Raw genomic sequence first — 16,502 nt, forward strand, 5'->3', positions numbered from 1 at the left:
TGTATATATGTATGTAATATTATCATTTGCTGATTATTTATAAGCAGAATGCATCGTATTCATTTGTACGAATGCGTTCCTTGTATATCGTACACGTATTCATTTACACGATGAGTAAATTTCATGCTTGCAATTATTTGCCATACACGAACACATAAAAAAAAAAAAGTCTCGATTAATTATTTATCAGTCTTTTATATCGCATTTTTCATAACGACGGCGTTCTTGTGTAACAGTGCATGCGATTGCGAGGAATGAGATTAAAAAATGTTACAGGTGAACGTTTTCGTTAAATAAGCAGCGAGTAAGTCTGTTAAAAATCAAAAATTTCACCCGAAATTCGACCGTTCTCTTCGATGCTTCCTTTACAGGTCAGTGGATATATACAGTATATATTTATAATACTTTGCTTAACATAAATTTTTTATTATATAATCTCGACGTATATAATATATTCGTTCTTATTTAAAATTCTTTTTTTTTTTTATAATTGTATATAAGTTTTATATGCTAATGCATGTTTTTTCGCTATATTTCGAATATTTTTTTCTTCTCTCTAAACGCACTGAAAACATTTGAAATTTATCTTATCAGTAAAGCTCGATAAATACTTAATGCCAATTTAATTGTATTTATTTAACTATGCTTTCATCTACAAAGCTGACGAGTACATACGTGGTTTCTCCAAATATTTGTAAATGCACAAGTGAGAAACATATATACAATATTTAAACAGTTAAAATTGTCATTATTTAAACAATTTTACGAGTTAATAAAGGATACATTTAACATAGAATTCAAACCCACACGACACTAGTGTGTCATTAAATCATAAGCGATATAGTGTTGTAACGAAGAAATAATTTATACATTATTATTGAGGTAATATAAGAAATCATCACGATAGCTGAGTCTCGGTCGATTCAACTAAGTCAAGGTGAGATTATTGCATTAATAACATCAATTATAAGTTTCTATTTTTCTTCTTATATTTTCAAATAATCATTACAACGTGTCTACAAATCGTTTATAATCATTTACGATTGGTTATTAGGGTCATAGAATCGAATAACAATTGTTGTCACTATCAAAATGACCAATTGCTACTTGTTTTTTTTTTTATTGTTTTGTTCGATCGCGGTATTAGAAAATTCCGCGTAACGTTACCGTCTTCCTTAACGAGATTTTTCGCACGCGTATCGAAGTGTCATCGATATTGATGTTTTGTATATACGTTTGGTAACATTATAGTTATTACATTTAGAACGACGACAACATAGAATGTATCGTTTTACCTGTATGACTCCTTCTCCTCGTATATGCTTTTTATATGTTTTCTACACGTAAAGATAAAAACGCGTGTGGAACGTACACACAAAAGAGAAAAACATACACATGTTTTTATACGCGTATACGTGTTGTATATAATACGTAAGGACGCATACGTGTACGTATTTATATATATATGTATATACAGTAGAGGCGTGGATGGCTGACGATAGATATTCTTATCTGACAGCGGACAGACACGACGATTTTCTGTCTCAGGAGAGTCAGTAGGTATACGACGCTTCAACCGGCTAAGCGTTGTTTTCGTTCGTTCGTTCAATCGTTTATCGATTAATTAGGTATTTCTTATTTCTATGATAAAAGTAACATAGAACAAATGTGTATTGTTTTCGTGTGGTGAAATAAGAAAAGTCAATGGGTAATCGTATGTTACAATAATATGTTATATACAATTATTTATTTTCATTGTAAAAAGAAAAGTAGGCACACTTTTCGAATCTATATACCGATTCTTCTCACGTAACTCTCGGTGCTAGAAGGAGTCACGAGGAAAAGAACACTTCATAGAAGCAGCGGGGAATATAGAAAGATAGAAAGATAGAAAGAAAGAGAGTGTGTGAGAGAAATAGAGAAAGAGACTCGTCCGTCGGTTGGAATTTTAATCGCTTTCACATTTTGCAATGCGATAGTTCATTGCCGGACATTTTGCCACACCACAAGGACACGGTTTGTCCGTGTACGTATCGACGCGTTAGTTTCCGCCTCTTAACGAGTTATCGCTCATCGTACGGTAGTTTAGTGTACTTTTCTTATTTCTTTTTAATCTTGGTTTTTTTTTTTCTTTTTCTTTTTCTTTTTCTACAAATTACACAGGTCGTTAGGAAGATTTACATACGTTTAAACACATTCGAGATATAATCGTATTCGTTTATATATTTCCTTTTTTTTTTTTCTTTTTTCTTTTTTGTTCCCCCTTCGACGTACATATATAGCTATATCATACATGCGTTCTCTTTTCATTTATCACGAAATAATTCTCGTCGTGTACATTTGTCGTAGGTTATGAATCAATTGCTCTTTCGGGATCAAATGTTTCACTTTATCGAAACACGCGAGTTAATAATTTCGCTTATCAATTTATCAATACTATCGAAATATATATGTGAAACGAATATTATCTTTCAAATTGTCTAACATTTTAATTAAAAAAAAGCTAATTTACGAATAAAATGATAATAGATTTAAATTATCTTTAAAGAGATATTCTTTATTCGAACTTATAGAATTTGAAGAATGTGAACGGGTTAACGAAAGTTTATTTGAAATAACAAACGCGAACGTTTCTCTCTTTCGATTGGGGATGGCAAACGGTTTTTCACGATGACTTTTGCGAAGGAACGTGTGCGTCGGTTTTGGCGTCAGACTGATGCCATGAGAATTTTAATGGGGGTTTAGCGACAATAAGACAAACTACGTTACGACATCCGGCAGCGGGTGTCATTGGGCAGTTGGCTTGAACGCGCGCGCATTTTAAACATAATGGCGCGAAGCTGCTGGTGAGTAACGTGATATAACACACAACAGCGTGCTGCGTTCTTCTATTCTTTTTTTTCCTTTTTTGTTTTTTTTTTTCTCACAACGTAACACAACGTTAACGTTCTCTTCTGTTAAAGTGCAACCGTTTAGCTTCAATAGGGAAACTCCTCTTGTCACGGAGTACCGATGAACTCTTTCTTGGCCACTTTAATTCTTTAAGCACCTCGCCCGGATACACTTATTATACAGACAGAGCTTTAAGTACTACTGCTTTGAATGAACTGATTATTTCTTTTATTTTCTTTGTCAATCCTAATCTCTCTATTGTTCTTTATTTCCAATATTCGAACACATTTCTCTTTTATTCAATAATAATTTTCCCATTAGTTTCGAACGTGATTTATTATCATACGTTTATTGTTTTAAATGGTTGGCCTTCAAATGATTGAGTGCGTAAATGATGGAATATAATATATTTGTGTAGATAAGTGAAATATAGTAGCGTTAGAGATTTCTCTTATTTTTCGTTATCACAACGTGGATTGAATATCTACATAATATATTTGCTTTTTATTTTTATTAGTGAATTCGTATATGTATAACTATACTTTCGATTATCTCGAATTCTCGTATAACGTATCCCAAAGATTCATTGTTAGCTCAGTTAACTGTGGTATATCCAAAAGACTGCGTTTCTTCAAACTCTCTTATCTCGTAAGGTAAAGCTTCTATCTCGACCAGTTCCTAGTAACACGCATGGGTGGTATACTTTATCTAACGTACTGAAAAAAAAAATACGGGTGCTATGACCAAGGGATTATATACGGGAGCATTAGAATACAATTTTAAATATTTCTAAGAATTACCATATAAAAAGAGATCATGTAATAGGAAGTTATACAATTTCGAATAATATGTGTGTATATGTTCTTTTGTAAAATAAATACAAGAATATGATATTATGTCTTAACGGATTTCGAGAATTTGAAATTATCATTTGCGCGAAAGTATGGTCTGGCATTCGCACAACTTGTTACGATGACTCATCAATGATATAATTATTAATTTAACTTCGTTAGTCTCCTAGTACTATATCGCATAATGGCGTAATAGATCTTTCCAGATCCATATACATACCGAAAGTATTTTCTTATTTACTTGATCATTATTCAGAAAACATATTCTTCATTTATATTTAATATTGTAAAGGGATAAATCACATTTTTACTATAGAAAATATAGGTTGTTAATGGGGAAAGTGTGATTGTGCAAAATATTCTGAGAATTTGATTATGTGAAAAACTATGTAAAAGTATCACAAAAACGTGACATCAGTTTCGATGATATCCCTTAGCAATTTAGGTTATAATTAATATTTTTGTAATTGGGATTAAAACGTCGGTATATAGAACACACTCGTCACGAGTGGCGATTTTTCGTAGCGCGAAAAAACTAGTGATACTGTTGTATGCTCGGGATCACATATTATGACATCACGCAGGAATGTTTGGATCGTTGGGATGTGACTCACACGTAACGAAGAAGACCTCGTCTTTCGATGGTTTCAATGTATTTGTGTTAATATATATACGTCCATTGCTATTACTTTGAACGACGTCCACTCTTTACAAAAAGAGGATCGTTTAATTTGAGTATGATTTTAATTAAACTTCCAAATATACTTCTCTTTATCATAATACAATGATATACAATACGATTCGCAGTATTTTTTTAAAGCTTATCCTTGATCAACGAATATAATTTTTATATTTATTCATACATGACAATCGATTTATCATTGTCATATATGTAGTCATGTATTTCGATCTTCTATGAATCGTTTCATTAAAAGTGAAGAACTTAGGAGACTTCTCAGAAAGAAGATTTAATAAGTAATTAATTATGTTATTAGCTTTAACGAGTTATCGGATATAATCTTCCGTCGTAATCTAACGTTAAGTCACTTAATTAAAATTTATTAAACCATCTTTATATACTCTTATACGGATCAAATTCTATCTCGATTTCTATCTTATACACATATTTATATCAAGTTTCATAGTTTCGTATCAATATTTAATTTACGTATATATTTTTGATAATTTACATTTTATCCATATGTGTTATTTCAATTTTATTTAATTTTCTATTTTTCGTGTCTATTTACATAATTTATCGTTATCTATTTTATTTCAAAGTTTATAAAACGATTCTTGAAATGCGTCGTTTTCTAAAATCAGTAATTTTTCAAAACACGAAGAACAAGTTATATCTACGGGTAGTTAACAAAAAAAAAAAAAGGCAGTTGATTTATTCGATCAAAAATGCTTCTTCCTGCGTTCATTAACATCACAATGACCATGTCTGGTCAGTTAGAAGCGACATTTACCATCTGTAAGCATACTCTTCGTACGGCAGCAGTATTCATTGCGTTGCCTGTGTCATTCAATTCTTCTCGTCAGGGTCGTGTCAAGGTTTTTCGAGATCCCTGAGCTCTAGGATACTCACATAAGTGTTAATCGCCTAAATTGTCAACCTTGTGATAAAACAGCCTTATTTTTAGCTCACATATACACCATTTCAATTCTTTACGATTCTGTGAGATACTTCAAAATTAAATAGTTCGAATAATTTAATGAAAAGTACACACAAGTATCTGCAGTTTAAATCTTTTTAAACATTAATGAAATTATCGTTATATATTCAAAAAAAAATGATATAAAAATCTTCATCGTGTGATTTGTGGTAGAAAGAACACAAAGGAAAATGTTTAAATAGAATCGTATATGCGATAAATCGATATGTTTGTTAAAAAATAACAAATCACTGGTAAAATCCAATAAAAATACGCGTGAGGAAACATTTAAGATATCATGCTCGGCATGTTACCTAGGAGACATCGATGGTGGAACAAGAAAGGTGGATAAATCTTTTAAGAGATCTTTTCCTCAGCATCATTGCTCGGTTAAACCGTTCTTCGAACAAACTTACATTCGTGATACAATGAAAGAACCTCGAAAGAGATCTAATCGTATTGACTAGTCACGTAGATGCACAACAAAGAAATACACATCCTTAACTTTTCTCTATCAAACTATTATCCCCGTGTTTAGTAAGAAAATAATATTTCCAATATTCTCGTTGATGTCACAATCTTTTTCTACTTTTCTCGTGATATACAATAGCATACGAGAAGATAATCAAATAAAACAAAGTAAGATTCTTGTGTAATTTGTAAAATGAAGTAAATTAGAATTTAGTTAGAACTTCTCAATATTATTATCATTATTATGAAACTAATTAGCAATAAGATGACACATACCTCGATAAGAAATCGATTAAAAATCATGAAACGAAAGAACGAACGAACGAACGAACGAGCGTTTACCCGTCAAAAAATTGCTTTGCGATATGAAAAAGCCATCGTATTTTGCAAGAGAAATTCACGTTCTTATTTCGAAAACACGCGATGCGTGCACGGTGCATAAATTTGGAATGCAAGTTGTCTCGCAGGTTGTGGCAGCACGATCCCACGTAGAGAGAGGCTTGGGCGGAGGTGGAAGGAAGGAAGGAAGAGGAAGGGAGAGAGTCCCTCTCTGGTTAAACGATCGGTCAGGGCCCTGGGTTTGGACTCGACACAACGCAGTGCGATTCGGTCCGGGGTCCCGTCGAGTGCTAGTCCCATATCTGGGGTCATCTTTCCATACTACTCGCACGTTCTTGCTCTGGCCACTAGCTCTCCCTCTCTTGCTTTTTCACTCTTTCTCTTTTCCTCTTTGTGACGGTCGGTCCGCTCACTGACAAACAAACACAAATACGTTGAAACGGAGAAGGGGCCATTCTCGCACTCTTTCTCTTCTCTTCTCTTCTCGTGCCTTCTCACTCTCACTTTCTGTCCTTCTCACAAGCTTATTGTCAGACAGACGGTAGTGCGGGTGTCGAGGTCTTCTCCTTCTCTTCTTCGTCCTCCTCTTCTACTACCACCACCACCACACCACCTCCTCTTCCTCCTCCTCCTCCTCCTCCTCCTCTTTCCTACTGTTCCTCATTTGTGCTCGTGGACCCAACACGTTCGAATTAGTCGTCTCGTTAAGCAGCCTCGCGACACATCGGCTAAGAGTTTAGCCGTGAGCCTCGGGGCAAATCTAAAGGAACATTTTAGTTCATTCTGTTTGTCCGCATAGAATCGTTTTTGTACGTGGTGAATGCAAAGGGAGGATCGGAACGTTCGTTTATAAGTGTGATCATCATTGTTTTGAAAAGGAGGAATTATCGATAAAGGAGATCGAAAGGAGTGATATATCTTTTTACATCGGAGTCAGCTGATTCTATTGGACTGGAGTTGGAGCCAAGAAGTCGAGTCGACGTATGTAGAAAGAATGTCGTCTCGGCGAAGACTGTGAGAGAGAGAGAGAGAGAGAGAGAAAGAGAGATCTAGAGAGATGGAGAAGCAATTTTACAAAGTTGTCCTCGTAAAACCTCCGTTCTTAGGAAAGTGGGGGTGTCGAGGATATCTCTGAGTTCTTGTATCGTGAAAGAGGAAACTGATAATTCAAGAGAAGGAGGAGGCGGGGAAGAAGGAGGAGCAGGTGGAAGCCACGTGCACCGTCTAGCTCGAGAAGGACGATCGATGGGTACGTTCGATCCTGCATTGATCGAGGATACGTAGATAGAGACAGGTGGTGAACCGAGTTAGTCTTGTTCAGGGCGTGTCGCATTGGAAAACTCGAGCGTTGTTCGTTGCTCGTTCTTCGTTGCTCGTTCGTTCCCTCTCTAAAGGATAAAAGGAGATGCAACGCGTTTGACCTTCTCTTTCTATCTTTCTTTTACCTTCGTAACGCTCGAAAGAAAAGAAATGGTTATATGCAAAATAAAATGCAAGAGAAAGAGAAAGATAAAGAGAGAAAGAGAGAGAGAGAGAGAGAGAGTGAGAGTGAGAGAGAGAAGGAGAAGGATAAGAACTGTTTACAGATTCGAAGGAGGAGTAAAGCGGATCTTCGAAGTAAAGAGAATGACTGAGTGAGAAAAAGAGATGAGAAAGTTGACCGAAGAGAGGACGAGTATAAGATAAACGTATGCACATCTGTGATACTGAGAAAGAAGGAAAGAGAGAGAGAGAGAAAGCATGTGTGAATGTATGTGAGTATGTGTGAGAATGAGAACGAAGAGACAATCTTCTTCCTCCGCTTCTACTATTTCCAAATGTGCAATCTTTCTTTCACGTTGATATAATATGTATATATATATATACATAGGAGCAATTGCTCGTGTATGCGTGTGTTCAGTCATGCCACGTGCACTCGGCAAGTATATCGCGTGTTCGAAGTTCCTGACGTGCTTCGCAAAAACCGCGATACTTGTTGCTTCTTACGTTCCCTTGACGTAATAATAGTTTGCACGGTACGACGACACGGATTACGTCACATCGCGAGGACAACACGAGTATATAGGTATTACTGTCCTGTTCGAGGTGAGGATTGTGCAGTTTTTCCTTTTTTCCCCCTTTCTTTTCTTTTCTTTTCTTTTCTTTCTTTCTTTTTTTTCTTCTTTTCTCTTTTCTTTATTCTTTTGTCTCGGAACAACTTCGTCCTCTTCCACTTTGTACCTGCGGGAAAAATATCGTACGGTTAATTAATGTTTCAAGAGCTACCGTACGTACCACACACATATATATAACGTATGCACTTCAAGAAAGTCGAGTACTTTCTGAATAAATCCAGTTGGAAGAAACGACTTGATAATTTTTAATTCATCTGCTTATGCATATTCCCTGTAACAATATTATTCGTCGATAGAATGAGATATTTCTATGATCGATGATGTATTATTTTGTTGAAATATTTTCCTTAATAATGTTCTTACATATTTCGTTTATTTTTCTTTTTATTATTTGTGATTCTAAAGGATCAGAAATATAGAATTAATAGTCTTAGGTGTTAAAAAAGTCAAAATGTTAGATAAAATACATACATTCCTTCAATAGGAAAGATTGTTTTCTCTTTCTTTTTGGCGTGTCGTAGTTGTAAAAGTTGTCAATGTAAATAACGAGTCTGGTCCAATTACGAAAAGAGTGACTGAGAATCTGTATGTAGAAATAGAGAACAGGAATGCGATAGATATAAAAATATCGAGTTTCTTTCATCGTTCTTGTTAATTCTGTAGATTCGAATAACGGTAGATTTTCACTTAATGTTATTCCTCTGGTCTATTCTGGCCTCGCAATTCTGATATTCTTAGATGGGTTTCTAACTTTAGTCTCTGGCGTTCAAGCTCGCTGTCCCAAGACCCGCACCATTACAATTAGACTGTAAGTATCGTTAAATATTTGTCACTTGACAAATTTTAGATACGTCGTAATGATTTTTTACTTAAAGGATATTTTTTTCGGAAAAAAATTACAAATTGAAACATTTCTTTTTTAATTTCGCAATGAAGAAACCGTGATTTTAAATACTACGATAAAAATGCGAATTAATTATATATATAGCATCCGAATTATTATTCCTCTAGTTTTGATTTGTTTTTTTTTTTAAAGAAATGTATAGCTCGTTCTTTTTTTTTTCGATGTTTACGGTATGTTGGCTCTAACGTTATATGAAATATTTTCTGGTAAAAAAAATTTCTTTCTATTCAGGATGTCTTCCATTGACTGTATTTTGCGGTAGGCTGTCAACGTCAGTTTTCTGAATATGTTTTTTACTCACGGCAAATTCGATTACTCATCGTTCCAATTTACGGTCGATGCTTTGCCTAGGATATTTATAAGCAGAGAGAGTTTGTGGTATCGCGTGGTATTTTGTTTTCTATTTCGAAATATTCTATATTCAAAAGAGACATCGAAGAATTTTTACGCGTAGATTTGTGAAAAAAAAGGAACGCCACGCAAAAGACTTTTTCTATTATTAGCCTTTTTATGACTACTGTATTTTATTTGATTTTCTTTTCGTTTAAAATTTAATAAATTTCAAAGAAATAGAAAATGTTCGACAAAGTGATGGATTAAAATAGCAAATGAAGGTCAGCGTTCCGATATTATTCGGATGATAACATTATCTACTTCAGTCTTTATATTAGGTCCAACAAAATTGATAAAAAAAAAAATAATCTTTTTAATTGTACGCGCGCTACACACAACTAATGCCTTTCACAATGGCACCTACATATTTTACGTTAAGATAATTCGGTTGATAATGATTATCATTAAAGAATAGATATGACAGATAATTCGATATTTTTCTATCTGTTTGGCATTTTATTTCAGATAATGTAGTAGGGTTTAACGACGATGTTATTATTCCATTGAACTGTTAAGTAGACGACGAATCACCGCGTCGCATAATCGTTGCCACTTAAACTTGACAGAACGTATGTTAAAGGCTGATTGTTATCTGAGCGGAAGATAATGTAATGCATTGAGATAAATCGTCTTGAGAGTCGTGAACGATTACCCGATGTTATCTACTATTCTAATCTATTCACGCGCGAACGAGTCTAACGCCAATTAAATCGCAACAAATGAAATATACGTAACTATAATATCATGTTATGAACCAAATCAATTGTAATTGACTTATATGATACAGCAATTTCATGTTAGATTTCTCTTTGTCTAACTAGCTTCCTCGAATGATTACGTTGGCAGCAGGTGTTACCGAGAACTATAATATGACAAGGAACCACAATCGGTTAAGATTCGTTGATCCCTGTTACTGATATTAATAGACGCTGATACATATATGCTCGTAACAAATACCGAAATATTAACGCTTTAACCGTTCGGACATAGTTCGACTTAAAATTATCTTTCTAGATATTATTATATATATTTAAATATACAAATATATTTTGTTTATTATATTCATATGTACATAATAACTTTTGAACGCGTTTATACAACAGGTTTGTTGTATTTCGTGTTTCCCCATCGATCGTTTCTATTACTTATACTGTTCTCTATCTAACGGTGTTGATTTGAATTAACCCTTTGAGTACTATCAACACACACATATACATACATATGCGTTTAATAAAAGTTGCCAGCATGGAATATGGATGCATATACGTGTTTGTCGATACAAACTAAAATAATACAATGTTGGTTTACGTATTAATCATTGTTTCGAGTTTTGTCACACGAAAATTATACTTGAAAATAACTTTCTTGTATTATATAATAATAATTTAAGATTATAACGATTATAATATTTATAATTATCTGCATCTAGTATAATCAATCAACGCGGAACTCACGTTAGAAATAAATTATTCCGTTTTTACGAACCGCTTCGACCAAGAGAGAATTCAATATTCAATAAATATTATATATATTTATATACATATGATATAATATATATGATATGTATATTTATCACTTTATATACATATCAATAAATATTTTCCTTATTTTAATTCTTATTTCTTTTTTTTTTTTTTTTTTTTTTTTAACATTTCCAACCGTCCTTTAAATAATAAGAATTATAAAAATAAAAATTTGTATAAAACTTTATGTTTATATCGTAGCAAATGGTAACAAGTGTGGGAGGGTATTTTCGTCTAATGAATATTACGATAAACAGATATTATATATGTATATATATATATNTTTTTTTTTTTTTTTTTTTTTTTTTTTTGCATTTTAATTTGTATATTTCAACCCGGACTTCAACGGGATGGTATTATTATTTTGCATCTTTATATAAAGCTTTTTGTTTATATCGTAGCAAATGGTAACAAGTGTGGGAGGGTATTTTCGTCTAATGAATATTACGATAAACAGATATTATATATGTATATATATATATATATATACATAGGTAACATAGCAACTAAGTGAAAAGAAAAACCATCGTATTTGGAAAAGAAGGATGAACATATTAAAAAGCAGAAAAACTCAAAACATAAATATTTATCACGTAATATTACCTATATTTTTTGTAGCATTTATCCATGCTAAAATATATGGTAAAACGAACGTGATATAAATTTACGTGTGATACAAAAAAGGAAAGAAAGAAATAGAAATAGATATGCATATATATATTTTTTTTCCCATCTGTTTTTCATATATACAATCACTTCCAAGAAAACTTTGCAATATTTTCCTGTTCGAGTATATTTTTATTCTGCTTGTAATTATGTTTTTATCGATCCTGATAGAACGTTTGATTTTTTTTATCTAATGATATGAAATAAACATCACGAATATACATAACATAAAGTTTTTAAATCGATAATATGAATATATTAATTAGATGATGATAGGATACAATCGTACAATAGAATTTTTATTTAAAATGTTATTTTTCTTTTTAATTTCACTATCCAGTTCGGTTATAATTCATCAAGAAACTATATGTATAATATTTTACAAAACGAAGTCTTTCTATACTTGCATCCTTTCACGAGTATGATTTTAATAGAGCTGTATCATCTCAACTGTGAATAATTTTGTAAGCGCGTGTGAGTCTTTAGATATATATATCTATCTATATATTTTCGAAAATTCTTGTCCAATGACCGACAAGAAAAAGAGGGAAAAAATGTTGGTATCTGTAAATCATTCGACCCTCGGAAACGATTTCTCTTTTTCTCTTACACTCTCTTTCTCTCCCTTTTTTTTACGGGACGTCGAGCTTCAAACAAATTTTTTCTCTGTGACGTCCGTTTATCCGTATTCGTTTTCCACTGTGAGAACACAAGTATGAACATATGTATTGTTCGTATTTGATCGAAACATTGATCGAACTATCTACCACATAGGATTTAATCTTTTCCGTTTCTCTCTCTCGAAATACTTACTTTATTTTTCGTCTCATTCGAGAAAACAACAAATGATAAATTCTTTAGGACGATTATATTATGATTCTTTTAAATTGTACGACTTTTTGTATGTAAAGTTTCTCGTTTTTTCTCTTTCTATAAATGTATATATAATAATAATTTTGTGTCCTCATCGAACGATGATTATTTTATGTCCAAAGTATTATATTTATCAATAAATGTAATTGTAAATGTGTTTTGTATATGAATTATGCATGTGGGTGTTATGGTTGTTTAATAAGATTCACGATCAATGATATGGAAGCTATGTTTTTTTATTAATTCTATTTTATCTTTCATATAAAAAAAAAAAAAAAATCAATGACATTCTTTACTCATTCTATTATTCATAATAAATTCGATTTTTTCATTCGATTTTCTGTATCTCTAAATTTAATTTATAAATGCAAAGAAATAGAACAATGATTGGATCCGTGAAATATAAAACCAAAAAAACAAAACAAATCACATTTGGGAATTCCTCAATCATCATTCATCAACTCATTTTTATTTGTTGTGCTTATCAACAGGTTTGTTAAAGGGTTCCGTCACGGCGGAGCGGCCGCGTACATTGCGCCGCTTGCGGAACGTTTACGGACAATCTGCATGCGGAATAGGAACCGGCGGGGAGGGTGGCGGAGGTGGTGGTGGAGAACGTCCAGAAGACGACGAAGTAAATTTCCGATTATCGGATAGGGATCGTGAAAGAGACGAAAAATCACTTAGCATTATGAGTCCGTTCGATGAACAAGAAGAATGGGCTAAAATTTCTGAGATTATGGCATCTTTCGGCACGGGACTCGTTCGAGAATCGGTTTTCGTCACTGAACTTGAAAAAGAATTCCAAACGAGATTAGGTAATCATATGATTTATTTTTAGGATTAACGCAGATCTGTAATTATTATAAATTATAAATTAATTGGGTAATAGAATATATATTAATATGTTACTATTTTTATGGAAAAAGATTATGATAATAGTTGAATATATTTTTTGTTTTTTATTTTTCTTTTAGGTTTAAGTTCTGATACCAGCAGCAGTCCTATTGTTTCCACGTCGGTCGGTCAATGGTTAGCAAGTTTAGGACTCGCTGATTACGAATCTCTTTTCATAGACTACGGTTTCGATGACCTCGAGTTTATAGTAAGTATATTTAAATATGTATATATATAGTATATATTTTTAAAAGTTCGTTCATTTAAATATTTCAATCTTATACTTGAAGAATGGAGTTTTGGACGAGTCCGACTTGAGAGACATGGGAATCAATAGCGATCAAGAACGTGCGATAATCATGGACGCTGCTGGTTTGTTGAATAAACGCGTAGAGAAACGTCTTGGTAATCACTGTCAAAGTGTGGACGAATGGCTGAAAAGCATTCACATGGAGAACTATATGGAAACCTTTAGAAAACATCTTTACACTGACATGGATCGTGTTAGTCGCATTTGGGAAGTCGAGTTGGCAGCAGTATTGGAAATTCAAAAGCCGGCACATCGAAAACGAATTTTGGCTTCGGTCAGTGGACCGAATCCTCGACCTCAAACGCGAAATGGCACTGGTCCTAACCTGGAGGATCTCAATAAGGATCTAAACACTTTGGTAAGTTACAAATTCTTTTAATATATAAGCTTTTTTTAAATTGCCTTAGAATAATATAATTTAACATGTTTAATATCGTTATTTACACTACCGGTCGAAAATTGAAGTACATTTATTGCATTTGTATTATATACTTTTGTACAATCTATAGATTCGATTATTTTTTAACATTCTTTTTTTATTGCACCTTTTCTTTTTTTTATATGACTTTAATGTTTTCAAAATTTATCCGGTTTCTCTGTTTAAAATTAAATATGCTTTCGCAGTAATCAATATATTGTTTATGATATCACGTTACAATACCTCCGATGTTTAGCTTTGTTCTTGTTTCCAAGTATCAGGTCTTCTACGAACTGAGGTGATGATGTCACCGTAAATTATTTACATCTACTACGATTAGATATAAATGGTATGGTAAGAAGTAGTTTTAGTTGACGTACACCCAAACTTTCGATCGGTAGTGTAGTGAGATCACTTGTGTCGAAAGTAGCATTTATTTCGACGTGTTATGTCAAAAACTATTTACTTTCGTGAATATTTTACTATTTGCAAGTAGTATTCGCAAATGCATCCCGTATTAAAAAGTATCTATGTATAGCTTTAAGAAAAGTTATCAAAACCGCGGTAACAACCGAACGTCAGTATGTTGCAAAGTTTGAAAAATTTCTTTTTGGATCTGAAACAGGTCAGTGAAAAACATTTATTCGTTAGAATAAAAAAAGAAATATTATTACGCAGCTATAATGAAATAAATAAAAAATTGAGCAAAATATCGTAGTATGAAAAGAGATTTTGTTTAATTCGTGAAGAATTTCTAGAAAATAATTGTAGATCCGAAAGATCGGGGTTTTTCGAAACAAACGATCTATACCTAAAATCGTATAACAAAATCTATTGTATTGACGAATGTTACGCAGGATTCCTCTCATGGCGTAAAATTCGGAAATGTGATTAAAAGAGAACTCGAACCGTGGAATCGGGAAAGAGAGAGAAAGAGAGAGAGAGAGAGAGAGAGAGAGAGAGAGAGAGAGATCGGTTCGTTGAACGACGCACGGTATCAACGAAACGTAGGAGGCGTCGAATTCGATTGACATTCGTCGATCGTCAAGCAGAAAAGCGTAAGAGACCAATTTGTTAGGATTATCACACGTTAAGGGAAATTTCGAGAAGAAGAAGGTCGTCGGCAAGTTGATCGAATCCCATCAACGCGAAGGGATATTAGCAGAATTTAATGAGCTAATTAAGAGAGCGCGAAACGAAGGGCTCATGGATGGTGGTGACTGGTCCATATTGGTGCTTTAGGGGTTATACCTGATGTCGTCTGATACGCTGAAAGATTCCGAACAAAAAATATTAATCATCGCACGAATGATCAGGCTGAAAGGTTGCTCTTCGATACGCGTTTGTATCCTCGCGAGTGCGTACGCATGTTTGCGCATTATACGCGAAAGCTTTACGATACGACCTCTCCAATTAGCTACGATTACATTAAGGTGCGATCCAATAAAATCTCATCGAGTGCACACAGAAATGTATTCTCAGACGGTACTTGTTCTTCGATCTCATCTCATCTCTTCTCTTCTCCCATTCACGCACTTGCTTTTTTTTTTCTTCTTTTTTCTTTCTTTTCGAGTTAATACCCTCACTTCGTCCAATACGATTCGTAGATGAATAAATGATTGTTTCTTGGTCATCAGGTTTATTTAAACAAACAAAGAAAAGGGGATTATTTAAGATCAGATCGGAAACGTACACATATATATCTAGAATTTTATTTACTATAATGACGCGATAGAAAAACAGTATCTTCGGTAGTTCGGTATTTTTAATAAAGTGGAACGTAGAAATGACGATAGTTTCGTCGTTATTGGTTTCCCCAGAAAACAAACATACAACAACTGAAGGAGGAAATACGAGAAAAATTGCCGGAAACAACGGGGGAAAGTAACGGGGGTAGTGTTCCAGTAACCGTGCCAAATTCTACGAACACGGGTACACTTAGGCATCGCAAAAACAGACCAGCACCACAACCACCTCAGCGACCAAGTTCACACAATGGTGCAATTACTGCTCCTGAACAGCTCGAAATCAGAGCACCTTCGGAACTATTATTTGGTGTACCATCTACCTTGAAAACGCAATGGAGGCATCAACCCAAGGCTCTAGTCACTGGTTGCGTCACTTACGTCGCCAACGTAAGTTCACAATTGTTTATACATATATACTTTTATTCACATTTATTCAGTTTAGCCA

General features: G+C 33.6%; 1 protein-coding gene across 3 annotated transcripts in view; it reads left to right on the top strand.

Moving 5' to 3' along the window:
* LOC106786857 (ankyrin repeat and SAM domain-containing protein 1A) overlaps positions 1-16,502 on the top strand; it is a 51,767-nt gene that overhangs the window by 28,866 nt on the left and 6,399 nt on the right. For all 3 annotated transcript variants that reach the window (XM_014748703.1, XM_014748704.1, XM_014748705.1), the window contains 4 exons: positions 13,176-13,502; positions 13,662-13,789; positions 13,872-14,249; positions 16,130-16,444. In XM_014748703.1, coding sequence (XP_014604189.1) covers positions 13,176-13,502; positions 13,662-13,789; positions 13,872-14,249; positions 16,130-16,444 — 1,148 coding nt within the window. The remainder of the gene's footprint in view (positions 1-13,175; positions 13,503-13,661; positions 13,790-13,871; positions 14,250-16,129; positions 16,445-16,502) is intronic.

The sequence above is a fragment of the Polistes canadensis genome, unplaced genomic scaffold (genome assembly GCF_001313835.1).
Source record: "Polistes canadensis isolate GaletaPanama2010 unplaced genomic scaffold, ASM131383v1 scaffold_86, whole genome shotgun sequence".
Taxonomy (NCBI): domain Eukaryota; kingdom Metazoa; phylum Arthropoda; class Insecta; order Hymenoptera; family Vespidae; genus Polistes; species Polistes canadensis.